At 52.3% G+C, this 24,907-nt stretch overlaps 1 protein-coding gene across 7 annotated transcripts in view; it reads right to left on the bottom strand.

The window, feature by feature from the left end:
- Positions 1–23,877, bottom strand: part of CHD4 (chromodomain helicase DNA binding protein 4) — a 129,140-nt gene extending 105,263 nt beyond the window's left edge. For 2 of the 7 annotated variants that reach the window (XM_029579473.1, XM_029579472.1), the window contains exons 1-2: positions 23,543–23,875; positions 20,121–20,327 (exon numbers count right to left, since the gene is read on the bottom strand). In XM_029579473.1, the coding sequence (XP_029435333.1) occupies positions 20,121–20,220 (100 nt within the window). In that variant the 5' untranslated portion in view covers positions 20,221–20,327; positions 23,543–23,875. Of the gene's footprint in view, positions 1–20,120; positions 20,328–23,509 lie in introns of all 7 variants that reach the window. The other 5 variants (XM_029579471.1, XM_029579470.1, XM_029579469.1 and 2 more) reach the window with 5 other exon arrangements.
- Positions 23,878–24,907: the final 1,030 nt, after the last annotated feature.

Below are 24,907 nucleotides of genomic sequence, written 5' to 3'. Positions count from 1 at the left end.
TTTTTGTATGATGTCCAGAAACCAATTGTCCGAAGTGATCTCGACCCACCTCTAATAGAAGAGGGATAGCCGGCCCCATATTGCCTCATCCCATAGATGGGTCAGCCCAGCTTCACTGTACAGTTCGGGCTAAACCGGAGCCTGAGCCAGTTCCTCTTTTTGGTTGCCAGTTCCAAAAGGGTTGAGATCTTCCTGAAGATCGCGATGAGTGGAAGGGCAGGATTCTGTAGAGCTGGAAGTGCTGGGAGCACCTAGCCCGACCCCTCCTGGGTGAGGGGCCCTGTGACCTCTTCTTCCTATCTTCCGGTAGCCAAGGCACTGTAGATTCTCCCCACTTACTGGCAAGCTTTTCCAACTTGTTTCCGAATAGAAGGGATCCCTTAAAGGGCATCTTTGTGAGGTTTGCTTTAGAGGTCGAGTCTGCTGACCAATTTCGCAGCCATAGCTATCTTCTGGCTGCCACCACTAAGGAAACTCCGCTGGCCGAGGTGCACAGTAGGTCAGAGCTTGCATCTGCTAGGAAGGCTGCGGCGGGTTCCATGGCCTCCCTGGTAGGAATCCCAGAGCTATCAGCTTCTCTCTCGAGAAGCAGACCTGAACGGGCCACCAGGCACAAAAGGAGGCGTTCTACAGTGTCATTGCTGTCACGTCAAAGGCTTGCTTAAGGATGGACTCCAACCTCCTGTCGTGTGCATCCTTCAAGGTCACTCCTCCCTCTACTGGGATAGTTTTTATTTATTTTTATTTAACATTTTTCTATACCGACATTCGCACGAGACATCACATCGGTTTCCAGACAACAGCAAAATCAGCCAACAGGGCTTTACATTGTAACTGATATTTTAACTGGGGGGGAGGAGGGGGAAGGGGCAGGGCAGTAACTTGGAGCTAATGAGTATGCTGGGAACAGGGGAGGGGAGTACAGGGTTAATTTACAAAAAGCAGGACTCAGCCGGATGAGTCCTGCACTGTCTTGAAGTTCTCCACTTCAAGACAGTGCAGATCAAGGCATCCACTTTCAGGAAGCGAAGGCATTCCTTGGCCGCTGGGTCCAATGGGTACAGTGCCTCCAAAGCTCAACCTAGTTTAAAACTGGCTTCCAGGTCAATCAACTCCTGCATGGCTTCCAGCACTGGGAAATAGCATGAGGATTTCTGTACAGACACCAAGATGGGGATCCTTTTTGGTTCTGACAGAGTCCGCGCCGGACATTTCTAGAGTCTTCAGGGTCTGGGAGACTAGAGCCGGCAATTCATCTCTGTAGAAGAACCTTTGCATGATCTGGTAAGGTTCCAGGCTCGGCAGGATTTCCCCATCCTCTAATGAGGATGTATACCTATCGTTGTCCGTGGTGTCAAGGTCCTTTACCGGGATGCCCTTGGTGAGAAGAGGCATGTACCGAGGTATGCTGGTAAGACTGGGGGGAAAGAAGCCCTCCAAGCTGGGGCTCCGACTAGGCAGGGGCAGCAGCTGATTGCGCCTGAACAAAGGCTTGAATGCCCTGAAAGAATTCCAACCAAGAAGAACTGGGGTAGCAACCGCTGAACTGCCTTCTCCTGGGGACGATGCAGGCCCGGGATTGCTTAGGTCCGGGATGCCACCGAAGGTAGTGGCCGACCCATCCTCAGACAGGGAGGTGCCAGATCCGAAGCAGCTCTGAAAATCCAGCCCCCCCCCCCCCGGGCCTCCTCACAGTGCTGACACAGGACTGATTCAAGGTCCGGCTGTGCGGCCCTAATATGGCAGGCAGCACAAAGGGAGTGGCACTTGTGCTTCTTAGCTGCTGAAGCCATTGTTCCTGTCGCTTGTGCATTCAGCCGGATAGCGTCTGAGCTCAAGCGCACACAGTTCTGTCCTGACCCATGTAAGTAAAGCATCGGGAATGCGTGGGTGCCTGCGTGCAGTTATGCACTCAGTTGAGCGCCCCAGGGAGCACTCTGTTATGTGCTCAGCTAAGTGCTCAGTTGAGCACTCAGCAATGCACGCAGGAGCGCGTGCATCGAGGGGAACATAGGAATGCACACACGACCATGCGCTCCTGTGGTCGCAAAGGGCGTGCAGGAAGGCGCGTACCTCCAGGCTCATTAGGTATCCCGGGACACGTGTAGCTCAGCATGCAAAGGCCAGAAAGCGCGCATCTATGCGTGTAGTAGGCGTACAACAAAGCCGGACTGTACCGCACGTACCGACGGACAGTAGGGAAAATGGCGCTGCACAACAGTGCGCTCAAGATGGCGCCTATCATGTGGAATGGCCACCGAATCTGGAGCAGGGCCTAGCCCATCGGGGGGGGGGGGGGGGGGGTGCTCAACCCGCTCGAAACCCCCTTCTCTTGCCACAATGGGATCGGGAACGTCGTTGGTACAGCTCGCCAAGCAAGGAGACCGGAGAGAAGAATTATCGAAATCCTTCCTCATCTCTGAATGGGAGGAGTTTGTCCTTGCTTACTTGAGTCCAACGCTTACCGGCTGAGTCCAGAGATGGTCTCCAGCTGCAGGGGGAAATGCACAGGCAGTCACCGCTATGCTCAGTTTCCTGCACCCACTGCCTTTCTTTCTGCTGCTCCGGCAACAAGTCCATGCCGGGAGCCGGCTACCAGACCAAGGCTCACCTCTGAAGGATCTGGGAAATCACCTCAGGAATTCTCAACTGGGGGAGGGACCATTAGGTATCACCGCAGGAGAGCGGGGCTCGATATTTCTCCAATTTAGAGGTAAATTTTCCGATTCTAAGGAGTATTGTGTTCCCAATAGGGAGAGAGACAGTCCACATCTCATAGGAGACGGAGAGATACTGAATGGCTGAGGTCACTGCAGGGCTGTATCTAGGGTGATGTCAGCTTTGAAACCTGACTCCACTCCATCTGCTGGCAGGGGAGCATAAACCCACTGGTCCTGAGTCCATCTGGCTACAGGCTAGGAAAATACAATTTATAGAAGAAAACAGAATCCTTGCCCAAATTGCCCAGCAGTATGAAAAACAAGTTAGGCATGATCAGGGCCTATCCATACACATGCATGCGCTCACTTTTCCCCAGAGCCCAGCATCATTTGCCTGCTTTGTGGCATGTGTAGCAAGATGGCTGGCATGGAAATCGCTGACCTGTGCACTCTCTCTGCATCTCCAAACTTGCCCTCACTGCCCAACACACAGATTCTAATGAAAAACCAGAGCGTGCAGGAGCAGCTGTGGGGGAGTGGGGCTGTACACTAGCACCCCCCTCCTATAGAGTAGCGACAGATAAACACATGCATGGGGAGCTGCAGAGAGAAAGAAGAGTGACAAACAGCATGCACTGACTGACAAGACCTAAAGAGAAAAAAAAATGATCAAAAGCAAGGAAAATGAGAGGCAGGAGGCCGAAGGGTTTATATACAGATGGAAAGAAAAGCCGCCAGATGTGCAGAGAGCAGGAGCAGCGGGAGTGGGGGGAGGGCAGGAGGTGGTGACGGGAGTGGCGAGGGCTGACATCCATTTCCTTTACTGTGACCAAAATCTACAGCAACTCCCCCCTTCCCCCCACAGGGCACAGAAAGAAGAGAAAATGGCTTCTAATCACAGAGCCAACTCACATTAGCCAAAACATTCCCAGAGAAATTCAGAAGGGCCTAGTCACTAAACTCCCCTTGCTCTGCCCCAGGGCATAAAGCAAAGGGAAAATAACCTACAATTACAGGTCCAACAGGAATCCCAGTGCCAGCGACTCCCTAGCAAGGCTCAATGTAAACTGCAAGTTACTCTAGCAGAAAGCTTCAAATTCTCTCTCCTGTTCCCTTAGCAAGGATCTTATTCTGCCTAGCACCTCCATCCTCAGTCTTTCCATGAAGCCACAAACCTTTCCCAACTCTTAACACAAACGGAGCACAGAGCTCATTGCCTAAGGTCTTTCTATCCCTCTTCTACAAACCAAGAACTGCTGTACTCCAGGTGCCTCCTCAGGCACAGCCACCATATGCTCTCCTCCCTACAAAGATAGGGAAGTCTGAGCACAACCACTAAACTAGGGGCACTCAAACCACTCCTCAGGGTTTTCAGGATATCCCTAATGAATATGCATTAGCAATATCTGCATTCATACAAGGAGGTGCATGCAAATTAATCTCATGATTATTCATTAGAGAGAGATACAGAAAACCGGACTGGCTGGGGGCCACAAGGACCAGTTTGAGCAAAGCTGCACTAGACACCACCTTGCAAAGAACAAATCTCAGATGCGCAACAGCTCAAACAGCCCAGGAACAAGAGCAATCGTTGTCCAATACCAGAATAATCATCACTCTGAGAAGGGGCACCTCACACATACAATACAGCCCATGAACACACAAGACACACCCCCCCACCATGCCATCCTCCTCCCCACTGCTTGCATCTAAAAGCCTGAGCCACAATCCCTGGAGGAAAAGAATATCATACATACACACTCGACTCCTCCACCCCCCCCCAAAGCCTGAGCCACAATCCCTGGAGGAAAAGAATATCATACATACACACTCCACTCCTCCCCCCCCCCCAAAGCCTGAGCCACAATCCCTGGAGGAAAAGAATATCATACATACACACTCCACTCCTCCCCCCCCCCAAAGCCTGAGCCACAATCCCTGGAGGAAAAGAATATCATACATACACACTCCACTCCTCCACCCCCCCAAAGCCTGAGCCACAATCCCTGGAGGAAAAGAATATCATACATACACACTCCACTCCTCCACCCCCCAAAGCCTGAGCCACAATCCCTGGAGGAAAAGAATATCATACATACACACTCCACTCCTCCCCCCCCCAAAGCCTGAGCCACAATCCCTGGAGGAAAAGAATATCATACATACACACTCCACTCCTCCCCCCCAAAGCCTGAGCCACAATCCCTGGAGGAAAAGAATATCATACATACACACTCCACTCCTCCCCCCCCCAAAGCCTGAGCCACAATCCCTGGAGGAAAAGAATATCATACATACACACTCCACTCCTCCACCCCCCCCCCAAAGCCTGAGCCACAATCCCTGGAGGAAAAGAATATCATACATACACACTCCACTCCTCCACCCCCCAAAGCCTGAGCCACAATCCCTGGAGGAAAAGAATATCATACATACACACTCCCCTCCTCCCCCCCCAAAGCCTGAGCCACAATCCCTGGAGGAAAAGAATATCATACATACACACTCCACTCCTCCAGCCCCCCAAAGCCTGAGCCACAATCCCTGGAGGAAAAGAATATCATACATACACACTCCACTCCTCCACCCCCCCAAAGCCTGAGCCACAATCCCTGGAGGAAAAGAATATCATACATACACACTCCACTCCTTCCCCCCCCCAAAGCCTGAGCCACAATCCCTGGAGGAAAAGAATATCATACATACACACTCCACTCCTCCCCCCCCCCAAAGCCTGAGCCACAATCCCTGGAGGAAAAGAATATCATACATACACACTCCCCTCCTCTACCCCCCCAAAGCCTGAGCCACAATCCCTGGAGGAAAAGAATATCATACATACACACTCCACTCCTCCCCCCCCAAAGCCTGAGCCACAATCCCTGGAGGAAAAGAATATCATACATACACACTCCCCTCCTCCCCCCCAAAGCCTGAGCCACAATCCCTGGAGGAAAAGAATATCATACATACACACTCCCCTCCTCCACCCCCCCCAAAGCCTGAGCCACAATCCCTGGAGGAAAAGAATATCATACATACACACTCCCCTCCTCCCCCCCCCCCAAAGCCTGAGCCACAATCCCTGGAGGAAAAGAATATCATACATACACACTCCACTCCTCCATCCCAAAGCCTGAGCCACAATCCCTGGAGGAAAAGAATATCATACATACACACTCCCCTCCTCCCCCCCCCCCCCAAAGCCTGAGCCACAATCCCTGGAGGAAAAGAATATCATACATACACACTCCACTCCTCCATCCCAAAGCCTGAGCCACAATCCCTGGAGGAAAAGAATATCATACATACACACTCCACTCCTCCACCCCCCAAAGCCTGAGCCACAATCCCTGGAGGAAAAGAATATCATACATACACACTCCACTCCTCCCCCCCCAAAGCCTGAGCCACAATCCCTGGAGGAAAAGAATATCATACATACACACTCCACTCCTCCACCCCCCCCCCCCCCAAAGCCTGAGCCACAATCCCTGGAGGAAAAGAATATCATACATACACACTCCCCTCCTCCACCCCCCCAAAGCCTGAGCCACAATCCCTGGAGGAAAAGAATATCATACATACACACTCCCCTCCTCCACCCCCCCCCAAAGCCTGAGCCACAATCCCTGGAGGAAAAGAATATCATACATACACACTCCACTCCTCCCCCCCCAAAGCCTGAGCCACAATCCCTGGAGGAAAAGAATATCATACATACACACTCCACTCCTCCCCCCCAAAGCCTCAGCCACAATCCCTGGAGGAAAAGAATATCATACATACACACTCCACTCCTCCACCCCCCCCCAAAGCCTGAGCCACAATCCCTGGAGGAAAAGAATATCATACATACACACTCCACTCCTCCCCCCCCCCAAAGCCTGAGCCACAATCCCTGGAGGAAAAGAATATCATACATACACACTCCACTCCTCCCCCCCCCCCCCCAAAGCCTGAGCCACAATCCCTGGAGGAAAAGAATATCATACATACACACTCCACTCCTCCACCCCCCAAAGCCTGAGCCACAATCCCTGGAGGAAAAGAATATCATACATACACACTCCACTCCTCCACCCCCCAAAGCCTGAGCCACAATCCCTGGAGGAAAAGAATATCATACATACACACTCCACTCCTCCACCCCCCCCCCCAAAGCCTGAGCCACAATCCCTGGAGGAAAAGAATATCATACATACACACTCCACTCCTCCATCCCAAAGCCTGAGCCACAATCCCTGGAGGAAAAGAATATCATACATACACACTCCCCTCCTCCACCCCCCCCAAAGCCTGAGCCACAATCCCTGGAGGAAAAGAATATCATACATACACACTCCACTCCTCCCCCCCCCCAAAGCCTGAGCCACAATCCCTGGAGGAAAAGAATATCATACATACACACTCCACTCCTCCACCCCCCAAAGCCTGAGCCACAATCCCTGGAGGAAAAGAATATCATACATACACACTCCACTCCTCCCCCCCCCCAAAGCCTGAGCCACAATCCCTGGAGGAAAAGAATATCATACATACACACTCCACTCCTCCCCCCCCAAAGCCTGAGCCACAATCCCTGGAGGAAAAGAATATCATACATACACACTCCACTCCTCCCCCCCCCCCAAAGCCTGAGCCACAATCCCTGGAGGAAAAGAATATCATACATACACACTCCACTCCTCCACCCCCCAAAGCCTGAGCCACAATCCCTGGAGGAAAAGAATATCATACATACACACTCCACTCCTCCCCCCCCAAAGCCTGAGCCACAATCCCTGGAGGAAAAGAATATCATACATACACACTCCCCTCCCCCCCCCAAAGCCTGAGCCACAATCCCTGGAGGAAAAGAATATCATACATACACACTCCACTCCTCCCCCCCCCAAAGCCTGAGCCACAATCCCTGGAGGAAAAGAATATCATACATACACACTCCACTCCTCCCCCCCCCAAAGCCTGAGCCACAATCCCTGGAGGAAAAGAATATCATACATACACACTCCCCTCCTCCACCCCCCAAAGCCTGAGCCACAATCCCTGGAGGAAAAGAATATCATACATACACACTCCACTCCTCCATCCCAAAGCCTGAGCCACAATCCCTGGAGGAAAAGAATATCATACATACACACTCCACTCCTCCACCCCCCAAAGCCTGAGCCACAATCCCTGGAGGAAAAGAATATCATACATACACACTCCCCTCCTCCCCCCCCCAAAGCCTGAGCCACAATCCCTGGAGGAAAAGAATATCATACATACACACTCCACTCCTCCACCCCCCCCAAAGCCTGAGCCACAATCCCTGGAGGAAAAGAATATCATACATACACACTCCACTCCTCCACCCCAAAGCCTGAGCCACAATCCCTGGAGGAAAAGAATATCATACATACACACTCCCCTCCTCCCCCCCCCCAAAGCCTGAGCCACAATCCCTGGAGGAAAAGAATATCATACATACACACTCCACTCCTCCACCCCCCAAAGCCTGAGCCACAATCCCTGGAGGAAAAGAATATCATACATACACACTCCACTCCTCCCCCCCCAAAGCCTGAGCCACAATCCCTGGAGGAAAAGAATATCATACATACACACTCCCCTCCTCCACCCCCCCCCAAAGCCTGAGCCACAATCCCTGGAGGAAAAGAATATCATACATACACACTCCACTCCTCCCCCCCCCCCCCAAAGCCTGAGCCACAATCCCTGGAGGAAAAGAATATCATACATACACACTCCACTCCTCCACCCCCCCAAAGCCTGAGTCACAATCCCTGGAGGAAAAGAATATCATACATACACACTCCACTCCTCCACCCCCCCAAAGCCTGAGCCACAATCCCTGGAGGAAAAGAATATCATACATACACACTCCACTCCTCCACCCCCCCAAAGCCTGAGCCACAATCCCTGGAGGAAAAGAATATCATACATACACACTCCACTCCTCCACCCCCCAAAGCCTGAGCCACAATCCCTGGAGGAAAAGAATATCATACATACACACTCCACTCCTCCCCCCCCAAAGCCTGAGCCACAATCCCTGGAGGAAAAGAATATCATACATACACACTCCACTCCTCCACCCCCCAAAGCCTGAGCCACAATCCCTGGAGGAAAAGAATATCATACATACACACTCCCCTCCTCCTCCCCCCCCAAAGCCTGAGCCACAATCCCTGGAGGAAAAGAATATCATACATACACACTCCACTCCTCCCCCCCCCCCAAAGCCTGAGCCACAATCCCTGGAGGAAAAGAATATCATACATACACACTCCACTCCTCCACCCCCCAAAGCCTGAGCCACAATCCCTGGAGGAAAAGAATATCATACATACACACTCCACTCCTCCACCCCAAAGCCTGAGCCACAATCCCTGGAGGAAAAGAATATCATACATACACACTCCCCTCCTCCTCCCCCCCCAAAGCCTGAGCCACAATCCCTGGAGGAAAAAGATATCATACATACACACTCCCCTCCTCCCCCCCCAAAGCCTGAGCCACAATCCCTGGAGGAAAAGAATATCATACATACACACTCCCCTCCTCCACCCCCCCCCCCAAAGCCTGAGCCACAATCCCTGGAGGAAAAGAATATCATACATACACACTCCACTCCTCCCCCCCCCCCCAAAGCCTGAGCCACAATCCCTGGAGGAAAAGAATATCATACATACACACTCCCCTCCTCCCCCCCCCAAAGCCTGAGCCACAATCCCTGGAGGAAAAGAATATCATACATACACACTCCACTCCTCCACCCCCCCCCCCAAAGCCTGAGCCACAATCCCTGGAGGAAAAGAATATCATACATACACACTCCACTCCTCCACCCCCCCCCCAAAGCCTGAGCCACAATCCCTGGAGGAAAAGAATATCATACATACACACTCCACTCCTCCCCCCCCCAAAGCCTGAACCACAATCCCTGGAGGAAAAGAATATCATACATACACACTCCACTCCTCCCCCCCCAAAGCCTGAGCCACAATCCCTGGAGGAAAAGAATATCATACATACACACTCCTCTCCTCCCCCCCCCCAAAGCCTGAGCCACAATCCCTGGAGGAAAAGAATATCATACATACACACTCCACTCCTCCCCCCCCCCCCAAAGCCTGAGCCACAATCCCTGGAGGAAAAGAATATCATACATACACACTCCACTCCTCCACCCCCCCCCCAAAGCCTGAACCACAATCCCTGGAGGAAAAGAATATCATACATACACACTCCACTGCTCCCCCCCCCAAAGCCTGAACCACAATCCCTGGAGGAAAAGAATATCATACATACACACTCCCCTCCTCCACCCCCCCAAAGCCTGAGCCACAATCCCTGGAGGAAAAGAATATCATACATACACACTCCCTCCTCCACCCCCCCCAAAGCCTGAGCCACAATCCCTGGAGGAAAAGAATATCATACATACACACTCCACTCCTCCCCCTCCCAAAGCCTGAGCCACAATCCCTGGAGGAAAAGAATATCATACATACACACTCCACTCCTCCACCCCCCCCCAAAGCCTGAGCCACAATCCCTGGAGGAAAAGAATATCATACATACACACTCCACTCCTCCCCCCCCCAAAGCCTGAGCCACAATCCCTGGAGGAAAAGAATATCATACATACACACTCCACTCCTCCCCCCCCCAAAAGCCTGAGCCACAATCCCTGGAGGAAAAAGAATATCATACATACACACTCCACTCCTCCCCCCCCAAAGCCTGAGCCACAATCCCTGGAGGAAAAGAATATCATACATACACACTCCACTCCTCCACCCCCCCCCAAAGCCTGAGCCACAATCCCTGGAGGAAAAGAATATCATACATACACACTCCACTCCTCCCCCCCAAAGCCTGAGCCACAATCCCTGGAGGAAAAGAATATCATACATACACACTCCACTCCTCCACCCCCCCCAAAGCCTGAGCCACAATCCCTGGAGGAAAAGAATATCATACATACACACTCCACTCCTCCACCCCCCAAAGCCTGAGCCACAATCCCTGGAGGAAAAGAATATCATACATACACACTCCACTCCTCCACCCCCCCAAAGCCTGAGCCACAATCCCTGGAGGAAAAGAATATCATACATACACACTCCCCTCCTCCCCCCCCCCAAAGCCTGAGCCACAATCCCTGGAGGAAAAGAATATCATACATACACACTCCCCTCCTCCACCCCCAAAGCCTGAGCCACAATCCCTGGAGGAAAAGAATATCATACATACACACTCCACTCCTCCACCCCCCCCCAAAGCCTGAGCCACAATCCCTGGAGGAAAAGAATATCATACATACACACTCCACTCCTCCCCCCCCCCCCAAAGCCTGAGCCACAATCCCTGGAGGAAAAGAATATCATACATACACACTCCACTCCTCCACCCCCCCCCCCCAAAGCCTGAGCCACAATCCCTGGAGGAAAAGAATATCATACATACACACTCCACTCCTCCACCCCCCCCCAAAGCCTGAGCCACAATCCCTGGAGGAAAAGAATATCATACATACACACTCCACTCCTCCACCCCCCCAAAGCCTGAGCCACAATCCCTGGAGGAAAAGAATATCATACATACACACTCCCCTCCTCCCCCCCCAAAGCCTGAGCCACAATCCCTGGAGGAAAAGAATATCATACATACACACTCCACTCCTCCCCCCCCAAAGCCTGAGCCACAATCCCTGGAGGAAAAGAATATCATACATACACACTCCCCTCCTCCCCCCCCCCCCCCCCAAAGCCTGAGCCACAATCCCTGGAGGAAAAGAATATCATACATACACACTCCCCTCCTCCCCCCCCCCAAAGCCTGAGCCACAATCCCTGGAGGAAAAGAATATCATACATACACACTCCCCTCCTCCACCCCCCCCAAAGCCTGAGCCACAATCCCTGGAGGAAAAGAATATCATACATACACACTCCCCCTCCTCCCCCCCCAAAGCCTGAGCCACAATCCCTGGAGGAAAAGAATATCATACATACACACTCCCCTCCTCCCCCCCCCCAAAGCCTGAGCCACAATCCCTGGAGGAAAAGAATATCATACATACACACTCCCCTCCTCCCCCCCCAAAGCCTGAGCCACAATCCCTGGAGGAAAAGAATATCATACATACACACTCCCCTCCTCCCCCCCCAAAGCCTGAGCCACAATCCCTGGAGGAAAAGAATATCATACATACACACTCCACTCCTCCCCCCCCAAAGCCTGAGCCACAATCCCTGGAGGAAAAGAATATCATACATACACACTCCACTCCTCCCCCCCCCCCCCAAAGCCTGAGCCACAATCCCTGGAGGAAAAGAATATCATACATACACACTCCCCTCCTCCCCCCCCCCAAAGCCTGAGCCACAATCCCTGGAGGAAAAGAATATCATACATACACACTCCCCTCCTCCTCCCCCCCCAAAGCCTGAGCCACAATCCCTGGAGGAAAAGAATATCATACATACACACTCCACTCCTCCCCCCCCCCCAAAGCCTGAGCCACAATCCCTGGAGGAAAAGAATATCATACATACACACTCCACTCCTCCCCCCCCCCAAAGCCTGAGCCACAATCCCTGGAGGAAAAGAATATCATACATACACACTCCCCTCCTCCTCCCCCCCCAAAGCCTGAGCCACAATCCCTGGAGGAAAAGAATATCATACATACACACTCCACTCCTCCCCCCCCCCAAAGCCTGAGCCACAATCCCTGGAGGAAAAGAATATCATACATACACACTCCACTCCTCCCCCCCCCAAAGCCTGAGCCACAATCCCTGGAGGAAAAGAATATCATACATACACACTCCACTCCTCCCCCCCCCCCCCCCCCAAAGCCTGAGCCACAATCCCTGGAGGAAAAGAATATCATACATACACACTCCCCTCCTCCACCCCCCCAAAGCGTGAGCCACAATCCCTGGAGGAAAAGAATATCATACATACACACTCCACTCCTCCCCCCCCAAAGCCTGAGCCACAATCCCTGGAGGAAAAGAATATCATACATACACACTCCACTCCTCCCCCCCCCAAAGCCTGAGCCACAATCCCTGGAGGAAAACAATATCATACATACACACTCCACTCCTCCACCCCCCAAAGCCTGAGCCACAATCCCTGGAGGAAAAGAATATCATACATACACACTCCACTCCTCCCCCCCCCAAAGCGTGAGCCACAATCCCTGGAGGAAAACAATATCATACATACACACTCCACTCCTCCACCCCCCAAAGCCTGAGCCACAATCCCTGGAGGAAAAGAATATCATACATACACACTCCCCTCCTCCACCCCCCAAAGCCTGAGCCACAATCCCTGGAGGAAAAGAATATCATACATACACACTCCACTCCTCCCCCCCCCAAAGCCTGAGCCACAATCCCTGGAGGAAAAGAATATCATACATACACACTCCCCTCCTCCACCCCCCCAAAGCCTGAGCCACAATCCCTGGAGGAAAAGAATATCATACATACACACTCCACTCCTCCCCCCCAAAGCCTGAGCCACAATCCCTGGAGGAAAAGAATATCATACATACACACTCCACTCCTCCACCCCCCAAAGCCTGAGCCACAATCCCTGGAGGAAAAGAATATCATACATACACACTCCACTCCTCCACCCCCCCCAAAGCCTGAGCCACAATCCCTGGAGGAAAAGAATATCATACATACACACTCCCCTCCTCCACCCCCCCAAAGCCTGAGCCACAATCCCTGGAGGAAAAGAATATCATACATACACACTCCACTCCTCCCCCCCAAAGCCTGAGCCACAATCCCTGGAGGAAAAGAATATCATACATACACACTCCACTCCTCCACCCCCCCAAAGCCTGAGCCACAATCCCTGGAGGAAAAGAATATCATACATACACACTCCCCTCCCCCCCCCCCAAAGCCTGAGCCACAATCCCTGGAGGAAAAGAATATCATACATACACACTCCACTCCTCCCCCCCCAAAGCCTGAGCCACAATCCCTGGAGGAAAAGAATATCATACATACACACTCCACTCCTCCCCCCCCCAAAGCCTGAGCCACAATCCCTGGAGGAAAAGAATATCATACATACACACTCCACTCCTCCCCCCCCCCAAAGCCTGAGCCACAATCCCTGGAGGAAAAGAATATCATACATACACACTCCACTCCTCCACCCCCCAAAGCCTGAGCCACAATCCCTGGAGGAAAAGAATATCATACATACACACTCCACTCCTCCACCCCCCAAAGCCTGAGCCACAATCCCTGGAGGAAAAGAATATCATACATACACACTCCACTCCTCCACCCCCCAAAGCCTGAGCCACAATCCCTGGAGGAAAAGAATATCATACATACACACTCCCCTCCTCCACCCCCCCAAAGCCTGAGCCACAATCCCTGGAGGAAAAGAATATCATACATACACACTCCCCTCCTCCCCCCCCAAAGCCTGAGCCACAATCCCTGGAGGAAAAGAATATCATACATACACACTCCACTCCTCCCCCCCCCAAAGCCTGAGCCACAATCCCTGGAGGAAAAGAATATCATACATACACACTCCACTCCTCCACCCCCCAAAGCCTGAGCCACAATCCCTGGAGGAAAAGAATATCATACATACACACTCCCCTCCTCCCCCCCCCAAAGCCTGAGCCACAATCCCTGGAGGAAAAGAATATCATACATACACACTCCCCTCCTCCACCCCCCCAAAGCCTGAGCCACAATCCCTGGAGGAAAAGAATATCATACATACACACTCCCCTCCTCCCCCCCCAAAGCCTGAGCCACAATCCCTGGAGGAAAAGAATATCATACATACACACTCCACTCCTCCCCCCCCAAAGCCTGAGCCACAATCCCTGGAGGAAAAGAATATCATACATACACACTCCACTCCTCCACCCCCAAAGCCTGAGCCACAATCCCTGGAGGAAAAGAATATCATACATACACACTCCACTCCTCCACCCCCCAAAGCCTGAGCCACAATCCCTGGAGGAAAAGAATATCATACATACACACTCCACTCCTCCACCCCCCAAAGCCTGAGCCACAATCCCTGGAGGAAAAGAATATCATACATACACACTCCACTCCTCCCCCCTCAAAGCCTGAGCCACAATCCCTGGAGGAAAAGAATATCATACATACACACTCCCCTCCTCCCCCCCCCCAAAGCCTGAGCCACAATCCCTGGAGGAAAAGAATATCATACATACACACTCCACTCCTCCACCCCCCCAAAGCCTGAGCCACAATCCCTGGAGGAAAAGAATATCATACATACACACTCCACTCCTCCCCCCTCAAAGCCTGAGCCACAATCCCTGGAGGAAAAGAATATCATACATACACACTCCACTCCTCCACCCCCCAAAGCCTGAGCCACAATCCCTGGAGGAAAAGAATATCATACATACACACTCCACTCCTCCACCCCCCAAAGCCTGAGCCACAATCCCTGGAGGAAAAGAATATCATACATACACACTCCACTCCTCCCCCCTCAAAGCCTGAGCCACAATCCCTGGAGGAAAAGAATATCATACATACACACTCCCCTCCTCCCCCCCCCCAAAGCCTGAGCCACAATCCCTGGAGGAAAAGAATATCATACATACACACTCCACTCCTCCACCCCCCCAAAGCCTGAGCCACAATCCCTGGAGGAAAAGAATATCATACATACACACTCCCCTCCTCCCCCCCCAAAGCCTGAGCCACAATCCCTGGAGGAAAAGAATATCATACATACACACTCCACTCCTCCCCCCCCAAAGCCTGAGCCACAATCCCTGGAGGAAAAGAATATCATACATACACACTCCCCTCCTCCACCCCCAAAGCCTGAGCCACAATCCCTGGAGGAAAAGAATATCATACATACACACTCCACTCCTCCACCCCCCAAAGCCTGAGCCACAATCCCTGGAGGAAAAGAATATCATACATACACACTCCACTCCTCCACCCCCCAAAGCCTGAGCCACAATCCCTGGAGGAAAAGAATATCATACATACACACTCCACTCCTCCCCCCTCAAAGCCTGAGCCACAATCCCTGGAGGAAAAGAATATCATACATACACACTCCCCTCCTCCCCCCCCCAAAGCCTGAGCCACAATCCCTGGAGGAAAAGAATATCATACATACACACTCCACTCCTCCACCCCCCCAAAGCCTGAGCCACAATCCCTGGAGGAAAAGAATATCATACATACACACTCCACTCCTCCCCCCTCAAAGCCTGAGCCACAATCCCTGGAGGAAAAGAATATCATACATACACACTCCACTCCTCCCCTCCCAAAGCCTGAGCCACAATCCCTGGAGGAAAAGAATATCATACATACACACTCCACTCCTCCCCCCCCCCCCCAAAGCCTGAGCCACAATCCCTGGAGGAAAAGAATATCATACATACACACTCCACTCCTCCCCTCCCAAAGCCTGAGCCACAATCCCTGGAGGAAAAGAATATCATACATACACACTCCACTCCTCCCCCCTCAAAGCCTGAGCCACAATCCCTGGAGGAAAAGAATATCATACATACACACTCCCCTCCTCCCCCCCAAAGCCTGAGCCACAATCCCTGGAGGAAAAGAATATCATACATACACACTCCACTCCTCCCCCCTCAAAGCCTGAGCCACAATCCCTGGAGGAAAAGAATATCATACATACACACTCCACTCCTCCACCCCCCCAAAGCCTGAGCCACAATCCCTGGAGGAAAAGAATATCATACATACACACTCCACTCCTCCCCCCTCAAAGCCTGAGCCACAATCCCTGGAGGAAAAGAATATCATACATACACACTCCACTCCTCCCCTCCCAAAGCCTGAGCCACAATCCCTGGAGGAAAAGAATATCATACATACACACTCCACTCCTCCCCCCCCCCCCCCAAAGCCTGAGCCACAATCCCTGGAGGAAAAGAATATCATACATACACACTCCACTCCTCCACCCCCCCCCAAAGCCTGAGCCACAATCCCTGGAGGAAAAGAATATCATACATACACACTCCACTCCTCCCCCCCCAAAGCCTGAGCCACAATCCCTGGAGGAAAAGAATATCATACATACACACTCCACTCCTCCCCCCCCAAAGCCTGAGCCACAATCCCTGGAGGAAAAGAATATCATACATACACACTCCACTCCTCCACCCCCCCCCAAAGCCTGAGCCACAATCCCTGGAGGAAAAGAATATCATACATACACACTCCACTCCTCCACCCCCCAAAGCCTGAGCCACAATCCCTGGAGGAAAAGAATATCATACATACACACTCCACTCCTCCCCCCCAAAGCCTGAGCCACAATCCCTGGAGGAAAAGAATATCATACATACACACTCCACTCCTCCCCCCCCCCCCCCCCAAAGCCTGAGCCACAATCCCTGGAGGAAAAGAATATCATACATACACACTCCCCTCCTCCCCCCCCAAAGCCTGAGCCACAATCCCTGGAGGAAAAGAATATCATACATACACACTCCACTCCTCCACCCCCCAAAGCCTGAGCCACAATCCCTGGAGGAAAAGAATATCATACATACACACTCCACTCCTCCATCCCAAAGCCTGAGCCACAATCCCTGGAGGAAAAGAATATCATACATACACACTCCACTCCTCCCCCCCCCCCCAAAGCCTGAGCCACAATCCCTGGAGGAAAAGAATATCATACATACACACTCCACTCCTCCACCCCCCCCAAAGCCTGAGCCACAATCCCTGGAGGAAAAGAATATCATACATACACACTCCCCTCCTCTCCTCCCCCCCCAAAGCCTGAGTCACAATCCCTGGAGGAAAAGAATATCATACATACACACTCCACTCCTCCCCCCCCAAAGCCTGAGTCACAATCCCTGGAGGAAAAGAATATCATACATACACACTCCACTCCTCCACCCCCCAAAGCCTGAGCCACAATCCCTGGAGGAAAAGAATATCATACATACACACTCCCCTCCTCCACCCCCCCCCAAAGCCTGAGCCACAATCCCTGGAGGAAAAGAATATCATACATACACACTCCACTCCTCCACCCCCCCCCCCAAAGCCTGAGCCACAATCCCTGGAGGAAAAGAATATCATACATACACACTCCACTCCTCCACCCCCCAAAGCCTGAGCCACAATCCCTGGAGGAAAAGAATATCATACATACACACTCCACTCCTCCCCCCCCCAAAGCCTGAGCCACAATCCCTGGAGGAAAAGAATATCATACATACACACTCCCCTCCTCCCCCCCCCCCAAAGCCTGAGCCACAATCCCTGGAGGAAAAGAATATCATACATACACACTCCACTCCTCCCCCCCCCCCCCAAAGCCTGAGCCACAATCCCTGGAGGAAAAGAATATCATACATACACACTCCCCTCCTCCCCCCCCAAAGCCTGAGCCACAATCCCTGGAGGAAAAGAATATCATACATACACACTCCACTCCTCCACCCCCCAAAGCCTGAGCCACAATCCCTGGAGGAAAAGAATATCATACATACACACTCCACTCCTCCACCCCCCAAGCCTGAGCCACAATCCCTGGAGGAAAAGAATATCATACATACACACTCCACTCCTCCCCCCCCAAAGGCTGAGCCACAATCCCTGGAGGAAAAGAATATCATACATACACACTCCCCTCCTCCACCCCCCCAAAGCCTGAGCCACAATCCCTGGAGGAAAAGAATATCATACATACACACTCCACTCCTCCCCCCCCAAAGCCTGAGCCACAATCCCTGGAGGAAAAGAATATCATACATACACACTCCACTCCTCCCCCCCCCCAAAGCCTGAGCCACAATCCCTGGAGGAAAAGAATATCATACATACACACTCCACTCCTCCACCCCCCAAAGCCTGAGCCACAATCCCTGGAGGAAAAGAATATCATACATACACACTCCACTCCTCCACCCCCCAAAGCCTGAGCCACAATCCCTGGAGGAAAAGAATATCATACATACACACTCCACTCCTCCACCCCCCAAAGCCTGAGCCACAATCCCTGGAGGAAAAGAATATCATACATACACACTCCCCTCCTCCCCCCCAAAGCCTGAGCCACAATCCCTGGAGGAAAAGAATATCATACATACACACTCCACTCCTCCCCCCCCAAAGCCTGAGCCACAATCCCTGGAGGAAAAGAATATCATACATACACACTCCACTCCTCCACCCCCCAAAGCCTGAGCCACAATCCCTGGAGGAAAAGAATATCATACATACACACTCCACTCCTCCACCCCCCCAAAGCCTGAGCCACAATCCCTGGAGGAAAAGAATATCATACATACACACTCCACTCCTCCCCCCCCCCAAAGCCTGAGCCACAATCCCTGGAGGAAAAGAATATCATACATACACACTCCACTCCTCCACCCCCAAAGCCTGAGCCACAATCCCTGGAGGAAAAGAATATCATACATACACACTCCACTCCTCCCCCCCCCAAAGCCTGAGCCACAATCCCTGGAGGAAAAGAATATCATACATACACACTCCACTCCTCCCCCCCCCCCAAAGCCTGAGCCACAATCCCTGGAGGAAAAGAATATCATACATACACACTCCCCTCCTCCACCCCCCCCCCCCAAAGCCTGAGCCACAATCCCTGGAGGAAAAGAATATCATACATACACACTCCACTCCTCCACCCCCACACAATCCGCAGGGGAGCAGCCCATGAACACACCCCCCCCCCCCCCCACATAGCATCCCCTCCAACTATTTAACACCTGAGACACAGTCCTGATGCATATCCAAGACCTTAAAGTGAGCAACATCTGCTGGAGAGGTAGCACCTTGGTCCCAAGTGGCTGAATGGCTGACATAGGCATGGCTTAGGGCAGAAACGTGTTGTTTCAAGGATAGATATTTATATTTATATTTTTTGTAAGTAGGAGTAGAAATCTCAAACACTACAGAACATTAATTTTGATAGGCAGAAGCAATGCTTCGTGTGTCAAACACTCAGGTTACCATGCATTTCCTCATCTGGCCTTCATTTCTGTCCAAAACCCCCACATGTTGAGCGACTCCTTGCAGTGAAAAACCCTGAAGGCCATCAGCAAATCATACTCCCCACATTAAACATTTTTCTTCTTGACTATCAAACCAAATAATGGAAGCAACTCCGGGATCAAACAAACCTTCCACACTAATGCCATGACTTTTAATGATTCATTCAAAGTGAACTTCACCAAAGCCAGCCATGTACAGAAATACTTCCCTCTACATCCCCACATCAGGCCAGACTCCTGGGTTTTGCCTTCATCAGGGCCTTCACTTTTATTCTACAATCTCATGCAGTTTTATCTGGCACTTCGTATTAGGGCATCCAATGCCAAAAGAAATTAAAGTGATCATAAGGCAGTCTCCTCACCGTGGTGCTGAGGGATGCTGTTGTTCACTATCACCTCCATGTCCTCATCCTCACTGATGGCGGAGCAGGGCGAGGCTGATCCTAAACCAGATGAGGCCATCTCAGGAAACCCCTTTAACCCGGCGGGTAGGATGTCTATCGCCACTTCCAGGCTGCTCCCACACCACTTGTATCTTGGGAGCGAAGAGGCTCAAATTCAGTAACAGCCTGCAGTACATTCACAGGAAAACAAATTGCATCAGTGTGAGAAAATAATGCTCAGGTATATAATCCCTCACCCAGAAAGAGCCCTGCTCACAATTTAAGGCACCAAGACTGGAAGCAATAAAAGAAATGGCAGAAGAAAAAACAGAAGTGCAATTTCATTCAGGAAAGAGGACATAAGGAAAGCTGAATGGCAGGAGGAAGGTGCATCTCTACCTCTAGCATGGCGGCACCCATGGTAGCAGGCCATGAAATGACTGGGAACAAAACCCAGGAGCCACCACTCTGATTGCTTCAGTCTTACTCTGAGGACACTCCTCCTTTGCTGCATTGTGGAAGAGAAATGACACCTCAGCTTACAGCTGTGTGTCCATTAGTACAGCCATGCGTGTGCACTGAAGCAGGAGACCCCATCCTATTCCAAGCAAACACCGCTAAACTTCAGCAGGAACTTCCCTACAAGACACTTTAACTCTCACTAGAAAAATAGAAGAAGATAAAGGATACTGGTCATCGGTTGGTCAAGGAGCCCCCGCATGACTGGCAGCACAGCCAAGCTTGAGGCAGGCCACAGATTCACAGCAATATTAAAGCTGGATGCGAGGAAGGACCTCCTGGGAGAGGCGTCAGAAGTAAGAACAGTAACGATTCAAGGAAGCCTGGGACAGGCACAGAGAAGCCCTCCTTGTAAAGAAGCAAGGAGAAGGCCAGAGATCAGATGGAAATTAGGGCAAGAATAGATGAAGCTGAACTCCATTCATCTCTTGTCTGTACTGAATAAACATTACTTGGTTTTTTTTTTAGTAAGTTTAAAAAAGTTTCCACTTTCAAAAGTAAAACTGCTCAATTGTCAACAATTTCTAATTGCGGTGTTAAAATTATGCAAACCACCTCAAAAACAAAATTAGACAGGGCAGTGGGCTAGGGGTGCAAGTGTGGGAAGTAAAGGGAGATTGGTAAGGAGTTCTAGGAACAACATGAAAATGGGAAGGGCCTAAGGTGCCTCTTGGAAGTGAAGCAGGGCTTAGCTGGGGTTAAAGGTCAACATCACGGCTTCAGCAATAGCCCCGGAGTAGGTCACCATGGATCTGAAGCATCAGCTTTCTAATATTTATAACACTGATAAGCTATTGTGCACCGCATGCTCACATTTAGCCCATTTTGTTTCTATTGCTAAGGAAAATGCAGTCTACATCCTCCTATACACCCTGGAAATATATTATTTCCATGAGGGAGCCATCCCTACCCCGAGTGCTCTCTGCAAGGTGGGGGGAAAGCCTTATTGCACAAGCTTCTGTTCTCCAGGGAGTGTCAAATGAACATGGGAAGGAGATTACAGCACAGACTCTACCCCCCCAATCAGAAATCACTACCTCCCCCCCAAGGAATAGATCAGAAATACCCCATCTGTCCAGGGGCAGGAAGGGTTCCAGTATTATGCAGCCCCCACCCCCCATATCTGTCCAGGGGCAGGAAGGGTTCCAGTATTATGCAGCCCCCACCCCCCATATCTGTCCAGGGGCAGGAAGGTTCCAGTATTATGCAGCCCCCACCCCCCATATCTGTCCAGGGGCAGGAAGGGTTCCAGTATTATGCAGCCCCCACCCCCCATATCTGTCCAGGGGCAGGAAGGGTTCCAGTATTATGCAGCCCCCACCCCCCACATCTGTCCAGGGGCAGGAAGGGTTCCAGTATTATGCAGCCCCCACCCCCCACATCTGTCCAGGGGCAGGAAGGGTTCCAGTATTATGCAGCCCCCACCCCCCCATATCTGTCCAGGGGCAGGAAGGGTTCCAGTATTATGCAGCCCCCACCCCCCATATCTGTCCAGGGGCAGGAAGGGTTCCAGTATTATGCAGCCCCCACCCCCCCATATCTGTCCAGGGGCAGGAAGGGTTCCAGTATTATGCAGCCCCCACCCCCCATATCTGTCCAGGGGCAGGAAGGGTTCCAGTATTATGCAGCCCCCACCCCCCATATCTGTCCAGGGGCAGGAAGGGTTCCAGTATTATGCAGGTGCCTCTCTCCCCCCATATCTGTCCAGGGGCAGGAAGGGTTCCAGTATTATGCAGCCCCCCCCCCCCCGTATCTGTCCAGGGGCAGGAAGGGTTCCAGTATTATGCAGCCCCCACCCCCCATATCTGTCCAGGGGCAGGAAGGGTTCCAGTATTATGCAGCCCCCACCCCCCATATCTGTCCAGGGGCAGGAAGGGTTCCAGTATTATGCAGCCCCCACCCCCCATATCTGTCCAGGGGCAGGAAGGGTTCCAGTATTATGCACCCCCCCCCCCCCATATCTGTCCAGGGGCAGGAAGGGTTCCAGTATTATGCAGCCCCCACCCCCCATATCTGTCCAGGGGCAGGAAGGGTTCCAGTATTATGCAGCCCCCACCCCCATATCTGTCCATGGGCAGGAAGGGTTCCAGTATTATGCAGCCCCCACCCCCCATATCTGTCCAGGGGCAGGAAGGGTTCCAGTATTATGCAGCCCCCACCCCCCATATCTGTCCAGGGGCAGGAAGGGTTCCAGTATTATGCAGCCCCCACCCCCATATCTGTCCAGGGGCAGGAAGGGTTCCAGTATTATGCAGCCCCCACCCCCCATATCTGTCCAGGGGCAGGAAGGGTTCCAGTATTATGCAGCCCCCACCCCCCATATCTGTCCAGGGGCAGGAAGGGTTCCAGTATTATGCAGGTGCCTCTCTCCCCCCAGGCCTGTGCTCTTTAGCGGCCATCAGCTTCTCAGTTCCCATCAGGCCTGAAATCCCCTCCCCCTCTCTTCAGTTCTGGGGGAGGGGTTACAGCATTTCCTTCACTACTACCCCCCCCCATAACGCCTTACAGGGGTCACTGTTTGAGTCACTCCTCCTCCCTCCCCAGGCCTCTCCCCCTCACTTCCTCTATCAGTGGGTTAAGGAAGAGGGGGGGGGGCTGATCCCACGAGGCCTGGACACTGCCCCCTCCCGCTGTGAGCATGCGCGCGGGCGTCGGGCGGGGGGGGGGGAGTTGGAGGAGATTCTCCCTTTCTCTCTCTCTGAAGAGAGCGCCCCCCCCCCTCGCCATAAAGAGCGGCCTTAGTGTTACCCTCATTATAGAGAGGAAGAGAAGTAACTACCGCTCCTCCCCAACCAGGTAACGTTACTGCCCCTTCCCCCGGGCTCCGGCACCTCAGAACCCGCCCGTACCTCCGTATCTCGCCGATCCCCGGCCTCCCATACCTCAGTGTCCCGCTCCGTGTGTCTCCGCCGCCGCCTGTCCCGCGCCAGGACCCGGCCGCAAACTCCGCCCCCCGCTGCCCCCTCCCTCCGAGAGCCGGCGTCTCCATGGTAACCAGGGCCGTTACCAGGGATACACGGGAACCCGCCCGACCTGCTGCCATCCCATAATAACTCCTCGCTCACACCACACACAGACACACAGAGCGTGCGCCCGACTTCCTGTATCCCATAATACTCCCCTTTCACACACGCAGCGCGCGCCCTGCCTCCCACAGCCCATAATACTCCGCTTTCTCACACGCAGCGCGCGCCCTGCCTCCCGCATCCCATAATACTCCTCACACGCAGCGCGCGCCCTGCCTCCCGCATCCCATAATACTCCTCACACGCAGCGCGCGTCCTGCCTCCTACATCCCAGAATACTCCCTTCACAAACACAGCTCGCGCCCTGCTTTCTACATCCCATAATAGTCCCCTTACATACAGATCCAGCACATTCCTGCTTCCTCCATCCCATAATACTCCCCCAGCACACCTACACACACATGGCCTACTCCTACAATCCATGATACTGCCCTCACACACAATGCACTCACTACCTCTTACATCCCATAATACTCCCTCATGCATACAGCGTGCTCCCTGCTTCCTACATCCCATTATAGTCCCCTCGCATACAGATTCAGTGCATTCCCTGCTTCCTACATCCCATAAACTCCTACAACCCATAATACTCCCCTCACACACAGTTCCCTCTACACACACACACACACACGGGACGCCTTGCCTCCTACATCCCATTTTACTCCCCATCCAGTAATATTCCCCTGCACATACACTGCCTACTCCTACAACCCATAATACTCCCCTCACACACACACGGGATGCCTTGCCTCCTACATCCCATTTTACTCCCCATCCAGTAATATTCCCCTGCACATACACTGCCTACTCCTACAACCCATAATACTCCCTTCACACACAGTGCACTCAGTACCTCCTACATCCCATAATACTCCCTCATGCATACCCACAGCATGCTCCCTGCTTCCTACATCCCATAGTAATCCCCTTCCATACAGATTCAGTGCATTCCCTGCTTCCTACATCCCATAAACTCCTACAACCCATAATAGTTCCCTCACACACAGTTCCCTCTACCAATACTCCCTAATATACACACACACATACACATGGGACGCCTTGCCTCCTACATCCCATAATACTCCCCCCAACACACACACACACAGCCTCCTACCTCCAAAAACCCATACTTCTCTCCTTGTGCACAAACTCACACTGTGTGCTTACTGCTTCCTACATCCTATAATACTCCCCTCACACGCAGTTCCCTGCTTTCAGCAC

This window comes from Rhinatrema bivittatum, chromosome 16 (genome assembly GCF_901001135.1).
Source record: "Rhinatrema bivittatum chromosome 16, aRhiBiv1.1, whole genome shotgun sequence".
Lineage (NCBI taxonomy): Eukaryota > Metazoa > Chordata > Amphibia > Gymnophiona > Rhinatrematidae > Rhinatrema > Rhinatrema bivittatum.
Note: the sequence above shows the minus strand (reverse complement) of the source record. Positions and strands in the feature narration are given on the sequence as shown.